Consider the following 20,983-nt stretch of genomic DNA (forward strand, 5'->3'; position numbering starts at 1 on the left):
TTCCATCTCATTTTTCTCTCCAAAGTTTGCACGATGCATGCTAAATGAACCATCTGTAAATCCACATTTTTTTCCAGCCGGTTTTGTTGTCAGCTCTCTGGGATCCTATTGTGCAATTCTCCTCCCCTCTTCCCCAAACACTTCTACTGCTGATGCAGAGGCTGGCGGCTGCTACAGCATAATGCAGCTTCCAGTAACTATGGCAGCAATAGCTCTGTGGTGAGGCTGAATACCTGCTGCAACAAAATCTTAAGGCTCAAATAGAGAAACTCCAGTGAAAACAATCACTTTTGGTAAAAGCTGAAATTTGCCAGTTTTCTCAAAGAAAACATCAGTCAAGTTGGCATCCCCATCTTTCTGACTGCCTAGAGTTCAAGTCCCATTTGTCTTCTACAAATTATTTTTCCTAAGGGAAAAAGAGTTAAAAATAAAGCAGAAGAAAAGATGCTGGCAGGGCATTTTGCACCCTTGCAAACCCCAAACTGAGAGCAGTCACAAGCTGGAGTTACAAGCCTATCCACTAATACCCATCTACACAACTCCCCCCACCTTCTCCAGCTCTATCCTCCCCCTCTTCCCGTGTCCAATCCAGGGCCCTTCCCGCAGGGGCTCAGAGCAGCAGCAGGCACCACGCAGCTGCACAGCATCGTACATCTGCTTCTGCCCAGCATAGGGCCCAAGCCTCTCCCTTCTCTTCCCTAAAGCAGAGGGAAGAGCAACGAAGGAGATACAAAGACCTTGTATTATCACCTCCTTCAGCCTCCCGAAGGAATGCCACTCACAGAATTCAAAGCAAAAGCTGGGGAGTGGTGGGCAGGAGGTGGGAGCCAGAAATCAGTCAAAATGGCCAGCAGAGTAAAAAACCTTTAGAAATAAGGGATCTTTGGAAACATACACACATAGTAATCCCCTTCACAGAAGTCAGCATCAAGTGAAACATCATTTTGATTTCTGATTAGCTGGTTTGCTTACAGAAAAAGCACACCCGTACTTTTTCATGTGTGGTTTTTTTTAGCCTTTCTGTGAAAAACCTCTTTTTCTTTGCCAAACCCCCAAAGTAACAGTGAGGCAATGACTTATTTAAGGTACTCCTTTAAATACATCTCTAAAACAGGCCTCTTTTTGCCAAAGAGTCACAGGGACAAGACACAACCACACTCTCCAATAAAGGTAAATGCTTCCTCTTTAAATTCCAGTTCAGCTGACACAGGTTCTCCCTTCACAATGTCAGTTATATATAGAATTATTTAGTTACCCTGCTACCCACTATACCTGGTTCTGCTGTAAATGGTAGAGCTGCTGTAACTGCCACAGTGCATTTCTCTGTGAAACAGAATATTTGAGGGATCTTTTAAGAGAAGCAAAAGTTTTCTTTAATCTTTTTGTTTTTGGCAGAGCGCTTTGAAATTCTCAAATGGAAGCTGTTAGTGAGAACTCAGAGTATTTTACAGATATTAGTTGGACAAGTTAACTATACCACATTAGAATAATAAATACATTGTATTATGCTGTCTCAGAGTTTTCCCCCCCAGTTTAACAATGTTGGTATTTTCAAGGAAAGGGAGTTTAAACATGTTCCAAGCAGCTAAAATTAATTCAGTGTACTGCTATACCACTGAACTCTAATGGAAAAAAACTGAACTCTGATTGAACTCTAATTGAAAAAAAACCCTGTGGATTTTTTTTCAAACCAGCAAGACAATAAAATCAGAGTTTTTATTTATATGCAGTATGATATTGAGGCAATGGCAGGAGAAAGACCTTTATTATCTACTTATTTGTGGTGATGCTATAACATGATGACTGATGCCATTCACAAGTCTTCTGTGTGTTTGCTGGCTGACAGCAAACATCAGAAATTTGAAGTGCAGGGGCTCTTATGAGTAGGGTGTATGAACAAGCAAACAAGTAAGGGTATAATGACTCACAATCCTTTTTCGAAGGAATGCCTAAATTTTAGTATTTGTGTGCAATGGTAGAAAATTGTTTTTCCTCTCATTTCTCAAAATATTTTAATGTACAATTAAAGGTTCAACTGGTAATTCAACCCATGAAAGGCAGATGAGAAAATGTCATCATACGGACAGCATGGGAGATAAGACTCATATCATTAATAATCGTCACTGTAATATATATATATTGATATGATCTGAAATAAAAACATCCAGAAGAAAGTAAAGTACCATCAGTTCCTGATGAAAAAGGTACTTAAACCCATGGAAACTCAACAATTTCTGAATTATTTCTGTTTGCAGCTGCTGTGTGTCTTTGCATGAATGAACCATGTTTTATGCTAGGAATTAATTTTTTTTTTTACTTTTCCCTAAAGCAATTTTATTCTCACCAGAAGAGAACCCAATTTATCCAAGCAATTTTCAAAGTACTAGTGAGCATTCCCAGTACCTACTATTGGCATAAAATCTAATACATTTAGGGTTCTTATATGCTGGAAATTGGCAGCAACTTCAGAGTAAGCCTCACTCTAGTTATAGCTTTTAAATGCAGGCTACACATGCAACAAAGAGGCAAATCCTCTGCACAAGATCTTGTATGAAGATGCTTGCAGAGCCTTGCCTGTAACTCAGCTGCAGATTCTTGTTCCAATATGATAAAATAGTCTGAATTAAAGCTTGCAGTCTAGCTTCCATCTCTTCTAGAGGAAATCAGTGTAGCACAGGAGAAAGGCAAGGTAAAGGTGTCAAAAATTTCAGCATGATGTAGACACATTAATATTCTTACCTTAGTTGAAGAGAACATTTGTTTTCTTCACAGTTTCTACATTTTTGACTGCAAAAATAAAAATAGGAAATCATAAATATTTGGGAAAAAAGGCAAGAAAATTTCACTGAAGCCTATTGTACACAGAGATTTTATTGTAATTTTCAGTAGAGGAAGATGCAGATTTCTAGCAGCTGGGAGAACACCAAGAACTTTCAAGTGAGAGGGGGACAGAGAACAAGACACACACACAGAGCTTTCCCTGTTCTTATATTTCCCTCTAAACATCTCCTTCTGACAGAGATGAGACCCTGCATTAGGGTGGACTTTTTACTGGTGATCAGTAAACACTGGTGATCAATAAACACTCCCTGTAGTCCATTTACTCCTGTATTATGGCTTGCAAAGTACCTCACACACACCTGTTAGCACCTGACATTGACTTTTCTTCACAAGAGACCACATACATAATTTTATTCTTATAATATAGATCTTAGGCTACATGTCTCAACCATAACCCCCTCCATGAGCAAAACTACTTGTCTCTACAGAAATACAGGCTCACAGGTTACTGCAAAGGAAGGCTGAGTGGATCAATTCAGTTCACCTATGCCAAATAACTATTCAAAAGGATAAAAGGACCACTGGGTTATGTAAGGTGAAAACCAACTATTCTTAGACATAGTTTACAGCTCATTCCTATAAAAGATGGACACTGATAAAAACCCAAGCAAATGCAATACCATAACATTTTTCATCTTTACTGAAGTAACCATCTGAAACCCTCTAGGTAAGCATGAGGGAAACTTTAAGCAATGTAATATACTTGTAATATCCTGTCCAAGTGATTAAAAAATTGATCAACACAAACAAATCCTCTATCTGAACATGGTCTGGAAAAAGAAAATCAATCAGAAATGTTCTGCAGTTTTGTCAGGTTAAAAAGGGGGAAACTAAGTGCAAATTTCTGATAAACTGTTTATAATAACTTCTGGATTTCTTCAGGTTTTTCTAGGTTCATCAAAAAACTTGTGAAAAGAGCTCCACAACTAATGTTTTTAGCAACATAAAGAGCACCTTGGTGTGTACATTTGAAGGTCATAAGACAAACCCTTATTTTTAAAATTCTTTGTATTTTTTCCTAAGAAAATAATAGCAATGATAAGTAAAATGTTCTTCAGTAAAGAAACAAAATGAAGTAACATTTTGTATAGACAGGTATCACTGCAGCAAATGAAAAGCAAATGCAGAGATTAGATACATTAAAGAGAACATATCAAACCACACTACCCAAGGTGGAAAGCAAGGCACTTGACTAGAATAATGAAGAATATTCAAAACAGAGATAACATTTTATGCTCATGAACATGAGATGAGATACTTCCTCTAGAAAGAGATAAAAGATTCCCAGTATGTTACCACAGCAACAACACTCTATCAAGAAGCAGAAGCATCAACAGATATGAATGAGAAGATGGCTGTTTCTCGCCTTTAACAGGTTAATTGAATGTGCCAGGCTGAGAGGAATTAAAAAAGAAAAAGAACCCAATTATATTTATTCTTTAATATTCTATTTTCAATGTCATGAACTGAAACACAGAACATATCTCAATTCATTTTCCTGATACACATTAATCACTGTCTTCATCACACTAATCATTTCCATTTCCTAAAGTCTCTGCCATAAAAGCACACACTAAACACTGAGTATGAGCAGCTCTTCAACACTTTGAAAGCAGTATATGCCTTATTTACTGCTCAGTTGAAAACAATCAAACAAGGAATCACATTGGCTTTCTGAGATGAAGGGCTCAATGAGGACTTGCACTAAAGGGAATTTATGAACAAATCTTGTGATTTCCACAACAAATTAACAGGGAAAGTCAATTGATAATAATTACCTTGGCTAAATCATATCCTGAAAAGTCCATTCTGTACATTAAAGCAAAGAATAATATTGTAAAAATTATAGATTAGCTGTACAGCAGATGTCCAAGTGAACTAAGGCTCACAGTCTCATCTGAGGCATTTTCTTAATTGAGCACCAAGAAATAATTTTGCAGGTTTGTTGCTTGTATATCTTAATGCTCTATATCAGTCGGCTGGCCAATGTATTTTCTCTGACATTTTTATCTGACTACTCAAAAACGTGATGGGACTTATTCTGTATACAGCTTACTTTTGTCTGAACCAAGTCCCTTATTTCAGATATCATCCCACAAGAGAAATTGTTTCTTCAGTTGCTTTTTTTCTTAGTTTTAAACTTACTTGTGAAGAGAAGAAAGGATATAGTGAGGAGATTTGGTGCAACTTCCATGCAGATTGAGCCAGTCCAAAGCTCCATAGCTCCGAGTGGGTGGGGTTTCACTAATCTACAGAAAGCACACAACATAAGACAGGTATTTATTAAAATCACAGCAACCCAGGAACTTCCAAGTTATCATTAGCACTGTCATCATTAACTATTGTGTGCAAGGCTGCATAATACCTCCCATGTGAGTTTATAATCTCACTTACACTTCTGCTTAGTCTTTGATAATTAGCAAAATTGTGAAGTATTTGTTACTGAGTACATCTCTTTTTGCAGCTCTATTTTAATGTACTGCATGTTTCATTAATCAAGAAATTAAGAAAGAAAACAAACAGAAGTTAAGCCCCTTATCTCACAGTGAGTGCAAAAGGATGGAAGAATGGGAAGTATAAAATGTTAATAAACGAAAATCCATTTTAAAAGGTTGACTCTTGCCAATATCAGTTGATAATGTGGTTAACTCCTAAATGAGAAAATTCGTATTTTTTAAAGTCAGGTTTTTAAGCTATGTTTGTCATTCATTTTAAGAACTATCTCAGTTCTTAAACATCATCGAACTAGCTAACCAAATAACGTCTTACAGTAGTTAGTTCCTGAGCTTAACATACCAAGAAATATTTTATCTATTTCTGATGTATGGAACAATTCACTGCTTTCAGAGTCAACAATACTTAAGTACTTAATCCCACAAATTTTCCAATTCTTCTAGTATACTTCATTCAAGACAGTGAAATGACAAAGAAGATAACTCAGAAGATTATCAGATGTGGAAAGATTCTTAACTGATCTTTTCACTGCAGGATTCTGCCTTTTTGTTTCAATCCTACTGTAGTCATGACTGGAAATAGGAAACACTAAATTATTCAAGGGATCTGCATCATCTTTTGCTAAGCACATCTGAAAGAAGTGCTAGTGTCCTCCCACAGAAGGTTTAGTGTCATTACAGACCATTAGATGGAGGAAATGTAGCAAGTGAATATGATGATGAGATGAAATATTATCTTTATCAGGCTGGCTTTTAAGAAGAAAAAAAATGGGAAAGAAAAAGAAAAATTAGGAGAGAAAAGCAGTTTTAGAACTTACTGATCTTCTTAGTCTTAAGATAGCAGCTTCTGCTGGGTGATTGAATCTAAATTTATGAGATTTGCCAAGGACAACAAGGGCCCCTGTGAAAACAGAATAATTAGATATTTACAGAGACATAATTCATCAAACTACTATAGAATAGTATGTTTTAAAAAAAATTAAATTCTGACCAACAGCTTTCTGAACACCACAGAACAAAGAACTAATTTTAGAATTTGCCACTATGGAATGGCAGAGTTATCAATCTGTAATGACAGCATCCAAGCAAACTGATCTTGCAGATCTCTGCAGACTAAGTGTAACTGTAAATTCCCTGTTCATATTAAAGGCCAGCCAGCATGACTTCATGCCAAAAACCACAACCAATCCACTGCTGAAAACTTGCTTTTACACTATATTTTTAAGAGTCTAGATAACTGCAAGTTCCCAGAAGCTGGACTGTTACTTTAAGCAACCTAAAAGTATGGAAGCCTGATCCATTTAATCTGAATTCATTATCATACTTGTGACTTAGTGGCTATTAGCTTCCACCTAAATAGACTGTGAAAAAGCTGAAGGTCATTTCAACCATACTATATAATTGCCAAAAAACCCTTTCAGTGGCCAGCTGGCTTAGGGCCAGTCTCCACTACTTTCCACAATAGTGTCTCTGACTACACGTCTTCCCTTTTCAGAAACCTACAGACTACTGTTGCCAAAAGGAGGCAGAATATTGTCAGCAATGTTTTAATCTGACTTCTGTGGGGTACTTAATTTATTTGTCCCAGCTCTAGCCATGGATCAAGCCTTGTGGAACTGGCAGCAGACTGAGAGATGTCTTTCCCTGATCTGCTCAGGTTCTGAAATTCTTGACCTAAACTCCAGTGATTGGGTGACTTTAATGCAGCACTCACAGAAAAAGAAGCCTTACCTTGTGACAGACGACACGACCCAGACACTTCACAGCCATTCACAGAGCAGTGTGCACCTGGAACTGGTCGCAGAGTCACAATCCCACAGTGGTTGTCTATCATACAGTGATTCCTTTCAATCCACTGTCCCTGCAAAACTACAACGTAGAGATTTATCTCTCCTGTTGAAGGGGTTGGGTTGGTTACTCCATTCTGTTTGCCTGAGAATGGAGTACCACAGACTGTTCGACTCTATGCATACTGCATACCCCAGAGAACTATATCATGTGCAAAACAAGGAGATTAAATCCTGCTAGTCAAATAATTAATCACAGAAAAAAACTTACTATTGAAATTCACTACTGAAAATAGTGAGATTGTTTCTTTATACCTGGTACTGGGAAACTACATATCACTTTCTGATTTGGGAGCTGATGTGCAAATTCTTCTATTATGTTGAATTTTCTTAATGCCATTATGTTATTTATTGTTTATAATTCACAAATCTACTGGTAGAAAATAATCAAACATAACCAAGCTTAGCAGAACTTAACCAAAGCTGAGATTCCACAAATTTTTCAATTTTAGTATAAAGTTTCAGGTCTCTATCATAGTATCTAGCTCCTGAGATTGACTGCTAAAATTAAAAAAGAGAAAATTTTTTTTTAAACAAAAAATAAACATATATTTTAGCAAACATCATTAATTAGTCTCTTCTACTTACCTTTTTCAATAAAGAAAGCAGACAAATAGAAACATGACCTGGCTATTACACATGACAGATGTAAACCTCTGGTTTGACCTGACCATATCACAAAATAAGTTGTAATATCATTCTCTTACCAATATCTTGATCTTGGTCTGAGTCACTTCTTCCTATTTTGGTTGTTCCTTCCTAAAACAAGAAAAGAACTAATTTAAAAGCTGGTTACAGAAAACAGACTATATATACTACTTAAAAAAGCTTTGGTACATCATTTTAGCAAATACTTAAAATAAATTGCCTCTGAATGACTGAATTGTTTGAAGCAAACGCTATGTACTTCGTAACAGCTCAGCCCACTGTCCCCCACAGTGTTGCAATTACTCTTCATCCTGCAGCTATGTCAGCTTCTACAACTTCAGTAGATAAAGTAACCCTCAGTGGATGACTTTTGGACTGTGCTTGAGACCAACATTTTGAATATGAACACGCTTCCTGATGCTTTGAACTTCTACAGTGAGACTTGGTGTTTGCAGAAATGAGAAAATTCTTTTAATAAATATCATGCAGAAAGAAAGAAGCTGCAGAATGATTATTCCACACTTTTCAAATTTAAAAGTAACAGAATTCCTAATTTGGAAGAGAACTTTGTCATAGATGATGAACTCTTCAATCTAACTACTAAAGAAGAACTTTTTTCTGAAACTTAAATGACATACATGAAAAGTCTTTCTGGTGCTTATGGTATATGGGCAAGTTCCCAAACCTGAAGATTCAAAAACTTTGAAGAAAAGAACTGCCTAGGAACAAAAGCCTCCAAAACAAGAAGACTCGAACCATATTATGGGTCGGTGATGGAAGTGAGACAGTAGTTTTATGGTTGCCTTCGAATAAAAAAGAGTCATTTAAACAATACCATGAGAAAAAAACTGTGAAAAAAGGGCAATTAATTTACTATATGTCTATTGCTTCTGTGCTTTTTCTTAGGAAAACAAAGCAAGATAATTTCCCAGTTCCAAAGAGACACTGTAATTGGTTATGGTAAAGTGATTGGTAAATGCACTCTAAAATTACTTTAGTGGCAAGCCTTTCGGTTATATTAAAATTAATTATGGGCAGTAAACAATGTGATTTTGTATTCAAATTAGAACAAATTGAATATGCTCTCTGCTCCAAGCATATTGTAAAGCCTAGATTTAAAGATGAAGCAAGAAGTAGTAATTGGAAGCCTGAAGACTGGGAAAACAGAAGCTGTGCACTACTCAAGGTGACTCAGCTATGGGTAATTATGGGTAAATGACAGTGGGTTTGTGCACTGGACAGAAAGGGAATGGTTATCACAAAGCTCCTCACAGAGCTCAGCTACCTGAACCAACTAACAGATCCCTCAGGCATGAGCCCTGCTGAGACTTCATTTCCTGGAGAGGCTGAAAGCTGGACTGTGCCTCCAATTTAGAGTAATTACCAAGCTACATGTCAGTTGAACGTTCAGCAAACTCAGCTGCAAAATATCTACCTGGGTTGGCCACAACTTCTAGAACTTATGGTCCATATGGCACTTGACTCACATCACTCAATCAAGTGAGTTAGCAACACGTATCTTATACAAAGAGAAGCAAACCAGCTCCTGAAAGATCTCTTTACCAATTATCTTCTTCACTAAGCAAAGAAATAGTTATTGTAATTTCAAAAGAAACTTCTTCCAAGGTGCTGAACTAACTCTCTGGTAATACAATTTAATTCAGAAAAATGAATTACAGCAGCTTTGGCTCAGGAAATTCACAACAGCATCCCAGTCGGTGGAGTGATTCTGGGTAAGTTTAAATCCAAATAAAAATTGCAGGTGAGACGAAGGGTACAGACGGGATACAAGCAAACTAGCTCAACTTGAGAAAACAAAACAAAAATAACCATAACCCAGGACCATGCTGATTTCATTTTTAAAATGCTATTATTGAGATTATAATTGTAATATTTATACTATTTTCTAATTTAATATTGAGTTTTACACCTGAAAAAGTGAGAGATGTTTCAGATGAAACCACCTCACAACCTGACCTTAGCACATCACAGCACATCTTCACATCTGCTGAAGTGTTTTTACATTGTTACCTCTTCTGGTTGTGTCTCATGACTAGGGGTAGAATTCCTAAGGTACATTACAGAACAATAAAGAGAAAGATTGCTTTGCCCTTTCACTTTTGGGAGTACTCCAGCTTTCAAAAAAGGTTATGAAATACACCTTTTATTAAAGCAATAAGCAAATTTCATATTTTTAAGCTATGCAAAAAAGGTCAGTTAAATCATAAGAAAACATAAATCTTTTATTAATAAAAGCCAGAAAATTAAGCATAGGTGCAGCATTGATTAGTGCAATTATTATTATGAAATATCAGGAGAGTAAATGAGTAACACAATATTTATTTTCCATGATCTGAAAACTGCTGCTGTGACCTCTCTCTAGAAGTACAGTGTAAAGTGCTGTTATATGTTGAAGCCCTAATTTGTAAGGAACTGCTAATGTTTTACCTTCTTGCTGCTCAGATGAAGGTAACAGATACCAGAGACTAAAAGATGTAAAGCACAAAGAAAAGAAAAGGCAGCATCTAGAAGCAAAGAAAGAAGGGACAAAGATGTTAGTGTGACAGAGTCATGAATGACTTCAGAAGGTGACCCTTCAAACCAGGTTATGCCATTAAAATGAATATATTTAAATTAGGTGTTGTCAAAATTAATATGGGAAATTATTTGCTCTTTCCACAATGGCACATAATAGAAAAGCGTTTAAGTAGTAGCAGTTGCTTCCAATAAATATTTAATGTTAATGTAGGGCTGAGTGGTTGAAGCTGCATGTTGATCAGCACTGGACATAAATACTTGGTCCCAAAAAATTACCTGGTACAATTTCTTTGTGTTGGCATGAGAAAAATTAGTTAAGTCTTTCTTTCAACATGATAGAAGAACAGCATGATTTCTGTTCTAAATATTTGTTGTCACTTTTAAGAGGAATAAAAGAATCCTGTGTCCCTAAACTATATAAATTACCACAAAATCTAGATAAAGATTTTTCATTAGTAGACAGATACATGATTTTCAACCTTATTTAACATATGTTCTGGCAACGAGTGCACCTCTGTAGAAGTACCCATCCAACATTCCTTTCACATTAAGCAGCATCAATATTTCAGTAATTTCCATCAATTTAAACAACATTAAAAATGTTGAAGTATGGCTTAGCACTTACTTTATCAAAAACCAAAAAAACTCCTAAAACTTGTCTGACCCAGCCATGCACATCTTATGCCATAATGTGCAGTAATATACATACAATGTTATGAAAGTTTCTTGGTGAAAGCCTTGCCCTAAATTAGCAGCTACACAACAAAACAGTATCTATGAGGCCAGGATTTCTACCTGATCTTCAAAAATAGCCACTCAAGTAGGGTCACAGGTAATTAGCCCTCATGGTACATACCTGGTATCTACTCGGCAGATCTCTGGTAGGGTTAAAAGCAATGTATAGAAGTCATTGCCAAAGTGAGCTTTTGTTTCTTAAAGCTTACTTTTATCTATACATATTCAAATAAGCCAGTCTTAAGTATACAAATGCATAATAAAATTCGGACCAGGATGTCTGGCATACTTCAAGCACCATCCTTTATGTTTCCACATACGTGCACACATAACTGTCCTTATGCTTTGTGGACAAACTACTAATACCTAATTTGAGTATTCTGCTTGGCTTGTAATACAATATCAAATAGTTTGCATATGCATTCATAAACAGTCAACTTATATTCATATATTAATTCTTCTTCTCCATTTCCATGTATTTTCTATTTTCCCCGCACATTATGATCTGTGACCTTCATGTTTTGATAGCTGTTATTGTAACGTCACCCAAACCACGCTCCATTTCCAAAGAAAACAAATACTTTCAAATTAAAGGGTAAAATAAGACAAATGACCGTATCTCACCCTGAGATGATACAGCACCACTCCTGTGCTGAGGATATCATCATCCATGGCCATTAGATGAGGTAAATTAGAATCTATTGTTACTCCAGCTTTCTCTTTGTTGATGTCCACACTGTACTCTTCCATGATGGCTTTCCTGTCCGTCCACTTACTTGTCCAGTCTTTGGTCAATTGCTCAATCTTAAAGAAGAGGAGAGAGAACAGTTTCACTTACTAAGCAGGCTAATTTTTCCTTTTTGATCATGCTAACAAGTTATTTCACCTGTCTTTGGGCAAAACTGAAGGTCTGCAAAACCTTTCCAGGTTACCAGTGATCAAATCTTCTCAGTAATTTTGGTAAGTGTACAGTAATTTCATTTGAATAAACTGGAGTTTATGTTAGAAGGGACAGACTCTGTATAATGAATTACTGTGGTATATTGAGACAGCTTTCAAACAAGGGGTAGAATTGTGCAGACATAGTAATACACAGTGGACTGTGTCCCATTAAGGACACAACACTTTTGTCACAAACTGGTAGAGCACACTCATCTTGCATTAAAGGTGGCAGTTTCCTGCATCTGCAGAGCAAAAAGGAAAGGATTAAGACAACAGAAGTTTTCACTGTAGTTTCACAACTGTAGCAATGCTATCCACCTGTGGAACAGGAGATACAGCATCAAGTAAATCATACACACCTTCAGTTCATTCTGCAGGACCAGCTCAGTCAGATTTCCATCCCTGTCATCACTCCAAGAGGGACTGGAATTCCTCTGTACAAACAACAGTCACCAAGATCTACATGTTACTTTTCCTATTCACAACTGGCAGGCATGTTCTTTAATTCTCCAGCATTTGATGAACTCAAGAGAATGAATGACAAAATACATGTGCTACCTTCTCGTATCTAGCCTACATCTCTTTAGCTATGGCATGCTACTTTTTGGTGTAAAGAACTGGTGAAAAAGCAGTAAATGAGAGCTAGTTCTGTGTAAATAAATCCTGAACTGTAGTTTCTGCCTCTCCTAGCAAAACATTCTCTCCATGGCTTGGAAAACCAAGACACTATTATTATTTCAACACCAGGGATGTCAGCTGTATTGTGAGATGTTCACAACTTTTTTGGAGGGGAAAGAGTGTGAAGGCAGTGTGAAACATCAATTACTCTCTGGAAGCTTCCATACCCTTAAAAATAAAATATTTCTATTTCATGGTATTTCTGGACAGGTAAAGCATCCAACTCCATGAAAGACAAGCAAGGAAATCCTTTTGACATGACTACTTATACTTCAGGTTTATCAATATAGTGACAAAAAGAGGTGAAATGAAAGAAAAGCAGCTAACCTTTTAACAACTGCAAAATCACCCAGAGAACAGTTTCATTTCTCTGCAGTTACAATAAACATGGAAAGATAAACAGATGAGATGAAAGCAAGCTACCTAAAGTAACATAAAAGCTCCAGTGGGGAAATGTTGCTACATACCAGTTCAAAGCTCATCAGCATAGTTTTCAACCTATCAATTTCTTCTCTCAGTTCTCTGATCAGTTTCACATTTGCATCCTGAAACATTGAGACACAAACCATTGGAAAAACCAGCCTTAAAAACATTCTAGCTAAAGAAATCAATGTGGAGGTATTCCAAGAGCCAGGAAGAGAGGAGAACAAGTAAACTCACAACAGTACTCCTTGCTTCACTCTGCCAGGCCCCTGAGACATACTGCCTAGGGATAGGTGGTTCTCATCTTGGATAGTTTCCCTTTTACCATAAACTTTATTCCATGTCTCTTCTGAACACAGACCTACCATAGCATTTCTTCCCATCATGACTAGATGGATAAACCACTACTTTTAAGGACTTATCTTCAAAATAGTTACATTACATCAGAAAGATGCTGTTATTTAATGCTGGTGTATAAAATCCAATTAGAGGAGACTAAGTCAGAATGTCATCAAGGATAGTATTAAAACCCCTTACAGCTGATACATAAAGAATTTCCTGTCTGCTTGTGTGGAGGCATCTGTCTCACTCTCAGAGTAAGTGTTTCTGGACAGGCAGTTTCTGGAAAACAGCTTTTACAGACAGTTCAGACAAACTCTTGAGTCAAGAATCAGCTTTCTCTGGGCTGCCAGGTCAATTTGCAATGAGGGGAAGAGGGCTGGGATTAAGGATCTAGCATGGGCTGTGCAAGAGAGTGATGGGTACACCTGCTGGGATGCTGAGAGGCTGTGTGTGACAAGAGGCTTACCCAGGACTGTTTGTGACTTTAGCCTGTCACAGAGCTGAGAACTGCTGCTGGCAAAACCAAGCACACAATTGCTGCTACTCTTGATGTCTGAAAACTACTTATAGGCATGGGTAATTCAGATGCAAATGAAAATTGGGAAACCTAGGATTAGAAGGGTTTACTCCTGCCCAAACGTAACAGAGTATTGTTAGGAAAGCAAATAGTGATGAACTATTCTATCTTTTATCTACATAATTGTATCTTGATACACTCATGCCAAATCACAAAATCACAAAAGACTACTACTAAAGCTGTAAAGTCAATGGATTAAAGATTGGGAAATGGCTGGAATCAAGTTTTTTTTTTTTTGAAACCTAAATTCACTGTATATTCCTTAAATGGATGCACAATGATTCAGTCCTTAAGTTATGTGATCATGTGTAAAGGGAGCCTCATGCAGAATACCAGGTCAAGAATACTCAGTTGCAGAGCAGCAATTCCAGAGTTTTATATTTCTAGCATATGTGACTGTAGATCCAGATCAGTATGTGCTGCTTGAATTTTGCTGTAAAGACAGAATTATGCACTTCTCCATGAATTATTTTTAATGATGGTTCTTAGACTATAGTATCTAAAACCTCCTGTTTAAGCACTATGTCTTTGATTGAGAGCGTTTATGTTTTTCACATCTGATAAATGTGGACTTACCAAAGAGTAAGAGTGGAAAATGAGAAAAAAAAACCACACACTGAAAATTTGCCTTCAGCATCTGGAACATCTAGAATTGAACAAGAATGGGATAGCAGGGGCAGCAACAGAATTCAGGCCTCCAATGCAGCACCTGACTCTCTCTTTAGTACTCTGCCATCTTTTAAGTTGTGCAGCCTGTGAAGGACCCCTGCACAATCAAACAAATGAATCTGTCATAAAGCCAGAGCTCATTCCCAAAACAAGCAATGAATGAAGCTCAGGTTCTGCGGCCAAAATTATTCCCATGTATTTAAAGGCTTCATTATTTTCTGTACTGAGAAGAAGACAAATTGTGACTACATAGGCTGCCTCAGGCAGAACTCAAGGCCTCACCTCATTTACTCTGGGCTTGTTGATAATATTTTTGGCATTTGCAGCATATCTCAAGGTACTCATGGTCTCATTGTAGCTGGAGCTGGCAGGTGAGATAGCTACAGACAGAAAACAAATAACACAATTCTAAAAGCATTCAGTTTAACCCATCACTTTTCAAAAAGGCTTATTTTTTATCAGTCTTGCTTCTTTCAAAAATAAAACCAAAAAATAACCCTAGGGTTATTTCATTAACCTCACAGAGAATGTCTTCTCCAGATTGTATTTATAACTGAATGAATCCCCTAAAATCAAGGCTATGACCTTGGTAAGACTCTTAAACATAATTTCATGCACAATCAGCATGCATTTTCATTTCCCTGAGTATTCTATGTAATTCTATGTAATGATTTATGAAAATCATTACAAGGACAGATTCTAAGTGTTACAGCTGTCTTCTCACTGCAGTAGAGAATATTAAAGGCACAATGTAGTGCAAAACGTTAAACAATTAGTAGAAACCGAACTCACTGGCAATCATAATGGTCTTGGAGTTGCCCCCCAGACTGTCCTTCAGAAGCCAGGTGAGGATGGAGTCACGGTAGGGGATGTAAGCTGGCCGCCTGGTCCCACTGCTGCTGCCTGAGGGAGAACTGCCCACATGGCTACTGTCCCCTTCGCTTGTGATGCTGTTAATGCTCTGGCAGCTGCTGAACATCTGAGAATTTTGTGCTGAAGGAGAAATACCACATAGCTCAGGAAAGGGATTACTTTTTGCCATGGCTACTTAATTTTCTTAGATGTCATTACAGTTTATGAAGACACCACACAGCTGATCTGCTGAGCTTTTTGATGTAAATGCAAATAAACATCTACACTCAACACATGGTGAGTGAGTCACATGCTTTTATCACAACCCTTCAACATAAAGAATTAATTTGCTTACCTAAAGTGGATATGACAATTCCAAGTGTAACTAATGACTTGTTAATATTGGCACCTTCGGTAATTCTATCTTTACAGTAACTGGGATCAGCCCTTTCACTGTAGCAAGCAAGCATGAAAAAGACAATGCAAAATAAACAAAAATGCTTAATTATTAACATACAGGCAATATGAAAACATTATGTATTTTCAAGCAATACAAGAAAACAGAAATTATGAGCTTTGCAATTAAAAAACCCATATACTTTGAGTATTTTTTATATTGTTCTCTATTTCAGGAAGTCCAAACAACCATGAGCAAAGGCTGTTGGTGCAAGATACTGTTAAAGACCCACCAAAATATAAATTCAAGTCTGAACTGGGCAACCCAATCATAGTGGTTCTGAATTTAAAAAACCAACATATATTTCACAACTCCACAAGGGTGGACTGGGTCAGTACAAAAGTCTGTATACTCCCTCAGTAGCACTTTCTCTGACCATACATGCTTGGCAATTTATGTTCTTGAGAAAAAAAAAGTCCTTTTTTATAACTGTTCTATAACTCTTCAGCACAACTTCCATCTTTCTGTTTTCTGTTACATCCAGCACAACCACATGTTCCTCACTGAGATGCATAGCAAAGATCAGAGACCTAGGAACTTTTGGAATATGAACAACACAAACAGTGAGATATAACTATTTTCCCCAGCCATGAGGAACACATTCCCTTTTCCCCCTCTCTTTTCAAGCTCAGATTTAGTAATTCCAACAACAGCTACGGGAAAAGCCACTTAATAAGAATATGGAGTTGAATGGAATTACCTTAAATGTACGCAACAGTACAGTATTGGAATTGAGGATCCAGGAATTCCCTTCCCCAGTGAAAACCAATACACAGTACAGAAGAACTATTGACAAGGACAATATTAGCTTAATGTTCCCTGTTACTTTATAAGAAAGTCAGGCTTACTGTTAGGTCAATGAAATTTTAAAATATTAAACTTCATCTTCTAAGACAGTACTGCCAGCATCTTCAGAGAAAATTACCTCTTTGCCCTTCCATATATTATTACCTGCCTGCAAGGTCCACTAAGTTGATCTTGCTTGCAATTTCAGAGGGAAGATTGTTCTCCAGTATAGCCTGAAGAGAAAAACATACATAAGGAAGACTATTCCCTTTAATTAATTAAAACAATTTAAAAACAAAATTGATGTGCTCTTTTGTTTGAAGCTGAGTTGTACATACGACTGTCTCACTGCCTCTGTTTGTGACCTTGACCCTCTGACTATGTTCAAACCATTAACTCAACAGCTTTCTCACCCCACAGAGAAACTACCCTCTTATGCCAATTTCCTCTTGAAAAAAACCTTTACTGCCTAGAGACTGTGAAAGGGTTTCTTGTAGACCTTGCAGAGTTATTTTCCACTAATGTATTCCAAAGGTCTTTTGTGAAACTAAGGAAAAATATCCCAAAAAGTTCTGTGATTACAGGATGTTAGAAGTGTGAGATAGAAAAGGTCTATTGGATCACTGAACTATTTCCCTGCCAGGGAAGGATGTAATTCCTCTGGAGAAAGGCTGCATTGTCTCAGGGAGAGTGCTGGATGCCAAATGCTAAAGAGATGAGCACATCTGAAAAGCTGGACAGATACAAAATTTTGGTGTAAACTAATGCTGTACTTCAATTAAGAATCCTAAATAAGTGTGACAAAACATAACTTCAAACATATTCACACGTAATTTTCAGAGCATCAGAGGAGGGTTATTGCATTTCGAAGGGCTGATTAAAACCGAAAACATTTCTTTTAAATGTGAGGTTTTGGCATCACTTCTGACTATAAGCTTGGACAAAGGAACAGAACACTTCAATAGCACCCAACACATCTGCAGTGTGATCCAAAGGAAATAAGTAACAGCTTCCACCATTACTACAAACAGCACAAAATAGTGACAAGTAAACAATGCACAACATGGTGAACAATGCTTTTGAAAGTGAAAAGGAAGTTGCGTTATTTTTCGCTAACCTGAGTGTAGTGGATGGTGAAGATAGCATGGGATCTGCTGCTGGCATTGTGAATGTGTGTAGCTGCTGTGATTCTAGAAAGAAGAACAAACCATTCAATCACAAAGGGTTACTTCCCTGTATTCAGGGAAATCAAAATCAACAAATACAGCAGATAAACAAAAGAATGTGAAACTTGGAGAATATGGCAGGCTGCATTCTTGGATCTGATCCCAGAGCATTTGGCAGAGAACCTGGAAGGGTGGAAACTGAGGATCAATTAGAGGTGTTTTTTTCCACCAGCAGCACTCTCAGGAGATATCTCAAAGCAGCCTTACTGCACAGGTACAAGGTGTTGCATAAGCGTGGCACACAGCAGAGAAATACAGCCAGCAGCAGCATCAAACAGCTCATCCGAATACAGAGTGTACAAGCCCAGCACATCTTCTCCATTTGTGCCCATTTTTATCCCTTGGCATTTCCAAAGGGTTCAAAAACTTTCATACACCACTTCTGGGGTTCCTTTATGCTAATACAGCTCTTTTACACAGCCAGAGGAGTCCAGTGAGACTAACAGGTCTACCCATGAGAGTACTAAATAAATACTGTAATTCCCTGTGTGGCACTTGCATGACTCTATTACATGGACAGACTGGTCATACGGCTCTCGAGCTCTGACCCAGTGCACTCTGGCAAGAAGGAACTGGTCACAGAAGGAGGAGCAGCAGGACCCTCCCACTGCCTCTGTAATGCAAACTTTTTGGAAATTCTACTTACTTTATTGTTGTTTCGGTTAGAAAAACTCAAAGAAAGCAGGACTTTGTCTAGGGCAAAAGCTAGGACACAGGTTTTTCTCCTTTGAGCTTACCTGGGGTATTAGCTACATGTGCAGCCTTTATTATCAGTTTTTCCAAGCCTACCCTCAACAACAGTAGGTAACTCTAGTAGTGCAGAAAAGGACTGTGGTACCATGCTTTTGCTACAAGCCCAGCTGCCAGAGTACTGCAGAGACCAGTTGCACTGGAGAGCAGAAAGCTGCAGCTGTGTGTGTGCTGCTGAGTGCCCAGGGCATGAGGTCAAAGCCAGGACTCTCCTGCCTGGTGTTCTCTGCTTCCTACACCTCCTCCACTGTCATGTGAGTGGCCACTGCCAAAAGTTACAGGCAGCTGAGCACACCATGGTTATAAGCAAGCCAAAGCTGAGGTAGCAGGAGAACATGAACTAGTCTCCAGATGTTGGAGGAGGAAGACAAACAATTAGGTAAAGGACAGAAGATACAAAACAGCCCTACAGTGGGCAGAGAATGTAAGGGAACAGCACCAAAGTTTATAAAGCAAAAGAGAAAAAGAAAGTGCCCCAAGATCTGGAGGAGGAAGTGATAGTACTCCTCACCTCCAACAATACACAAAGTAGAGACCAAGTTCACATCTCAATTACTCACAACCCATGTAACCCATGTATTCACCTGGAATTTTGTTGTACTGAAATAGTCTTTTTACCATAAAGCTGCATCTATTAATTGCTACAAGCAGAAACAGCAAAACTTAATCCTGATGTACATTCTAAGGGGATTTGTGTGGTAGTTCAGCTTAGTTTTTATTTACTTCCTAGCACCACTGTTATTCTAAAACCTTGACTACTCTTATGATAAGACTTAATACCAGTTTTGAAACTGTGATTAGGGTTTGGAGGATCCTTTCAAATATAACTCTTTTCCATTACTGTAATGGCACCTGTAAAGATACTTACTGCTTCTTGTCAAAAAGTGTCTTAACTAACAAGAGCCAAAATCATTGGCTTCACCAGCGTTCCAAATCCCACAGTTCTCTGACAGCAAATATACAATTTGGACTAGGAACTTATAGAAATAAAACCAAATAATTGTAAACCAAGTACTTTTAGAAAATAAATAAATATACATTATCTTTTCAGCAGTTTTAAATAATTTAATTACATGACCAAGTGAGCTGAAAGCTATCCAGCCTAAAGTATCATGAGCAATTGAAGGGGAAAAACAGATGTCTGTTTACAGAAAAAACGTTTTCTTGGCTTGCATTTTTTATCACAGACAGATGGTAGAATGTTGTGGGTAAGTCAGCATGGGATCAGTTTTGAAGAAGCAACTTCATGAGTGCTTGTAGCTCTTGCTGTGGACAATATGAGGATAGGTAACATCTTATGTGTATGTCATGTGCAGGATCACCAAATCTGACACCCTGTCATGACAAAGCACTGGCAACAGATTCAATAAAATAAAAATCAACACACAGTGAAAGAAGTGTTAAATGCAGATGGAGATGGTTTGTTATATAAAATACCTTTTAGCTATTCCTTCCTCTAGAAGTTTTACAACTTGCTTGTAGTCTGTAACTAAATGCTGAGTCAAACCTGCCAAAGATTCGAGAAGAGTTAAAGACTTAGCTTTCTCAGGAAGTTTCATTCAGTTTATCCAACAATTTACCCAACATCAGGAGAAAAAGGATGGTCTGCTGAGATGACAGTCTATTATACAAGTAGTCTCTCAAGTAGAGTAAATTTTATTAAAAAACACAAATATTTCATTTTAAAAAAAATTAAGTAAAAAATCCTAGTTCATCCTTCCAATGCAGTAACATTAATATAAAAAAAAAAGCCTCATACCTTCAAAGAGCAGAACTTTTCCATCTGCACAACAATGGTACTTAAAAACCAGTATAACTCCATAATAAATTTTCAGCTATGTCACTGCTACTACTTGGGTACAGATCCTATAAAGAAGATTTTGGCCATTGCCTCTGGATGATGGCTCTGCTCATGCAACTAACAGAATTAGGAACCAAACCCTGTGAATATTTACCACTTACTTAACTAGGTTGTAGCCTGCACTTGGGACTCTTCATGCACTTTTCTCCTCAGAGGGTTTTTTGAAGGATCTCCCCAAATAATGATATGAACCACCTGGCCTTTTCTTGTGTTCTCCTTTCAGTTTGTTTTTGGTTGGTTTTTACTTTTTTGTTTTTTAAATTTGATTTTTTTTTAAGGAGGGGAAAGTCCCCTAAAGAAATGAAAGCAATACCACATTCAAAGCCTGCTGTGCTGGAGGGGTGGTCATGACTAAGTG

The 20,983-nt window shown here is 37.5% G+C and overlaps 1 protein-coding gene across 2 annotated transcripts in view; it reads right to left on the minus strand.

Annotated features, from left to right (window-relative positions):
• The window catches only part of STARD9 (StAR related lipid transfer domain containing 9), a 101,517-nt gene that overhangs the window by 31,281 nt on the left and 49,253 nt on the right, over positions 1-20,983 (minus strand). For both annotated transcript variants that reach the window (XM_039552106.1, XM_039552105.1), the window contains exons 8-21: positions 20,202-20,271; positions 17,906-17,978; positions 16,954-17,021; positions 15,901-15,998; positions 15,486-15,686; positions 14,976-15,073; positions 13,150-13,227; positions 12,364-12,438; positions 11,687-11,866; positions 7,849-7,900; positions 7,026-7,163; positions 6,113-6,195; positions 4,987-5,090; positions 2,740-2,787 (exon numbers count right to left, since the gene is read on the minus strand). In XM_039552106.1, coding sequence (XP_039408040.1) covers positions 2,740-2,787; positions 4,987-5,090; positions 6,113-6,195; positions 7,026-7,163; positions 7,849-7,900; positions 11,687-11,866; positions 12,364-12,438; positions 13,150-13,227; positions 14,976-15,073; positions 15,486-15,686; positions 15,901-15,998; positions 16,954-17,021; positions 17,906-17,978; positions 20,202-20,271 — 1,366 coding nt within the window. The remainder of the gene's footprint in view (positions 1-2,739; positions 2,788-4,986; positions 5,091-6,112; positions 6,196-7,025; positions 7,164-7,848; positions 7,901-11,686; positions 11,867-12,363; positions 12,439-13,149; positions 13,228-14,975; positions 15,074-15,485; positions 15,687-15,900; positions 15,999-16,953; positions 17,022-17,905; positions 17,979-20,201; positions 20,272-20,983) is intronic.

The sequence above is a fragment of the Corvus cornix genome, chromosome 5 (assembly GCF_000738735.6).
Source record: "Corvus cornix cornix isolate S_Up_H32 chromosome 5, ASM73873v5, whole genome shotgun sequence".
NCBI classification, from domain to species: domain Eukaryota; kingdom Metazoa; phylum Chordata; class Aves; order Passeriformes; family Corvidae; genus Corvus; species Corvus cornix.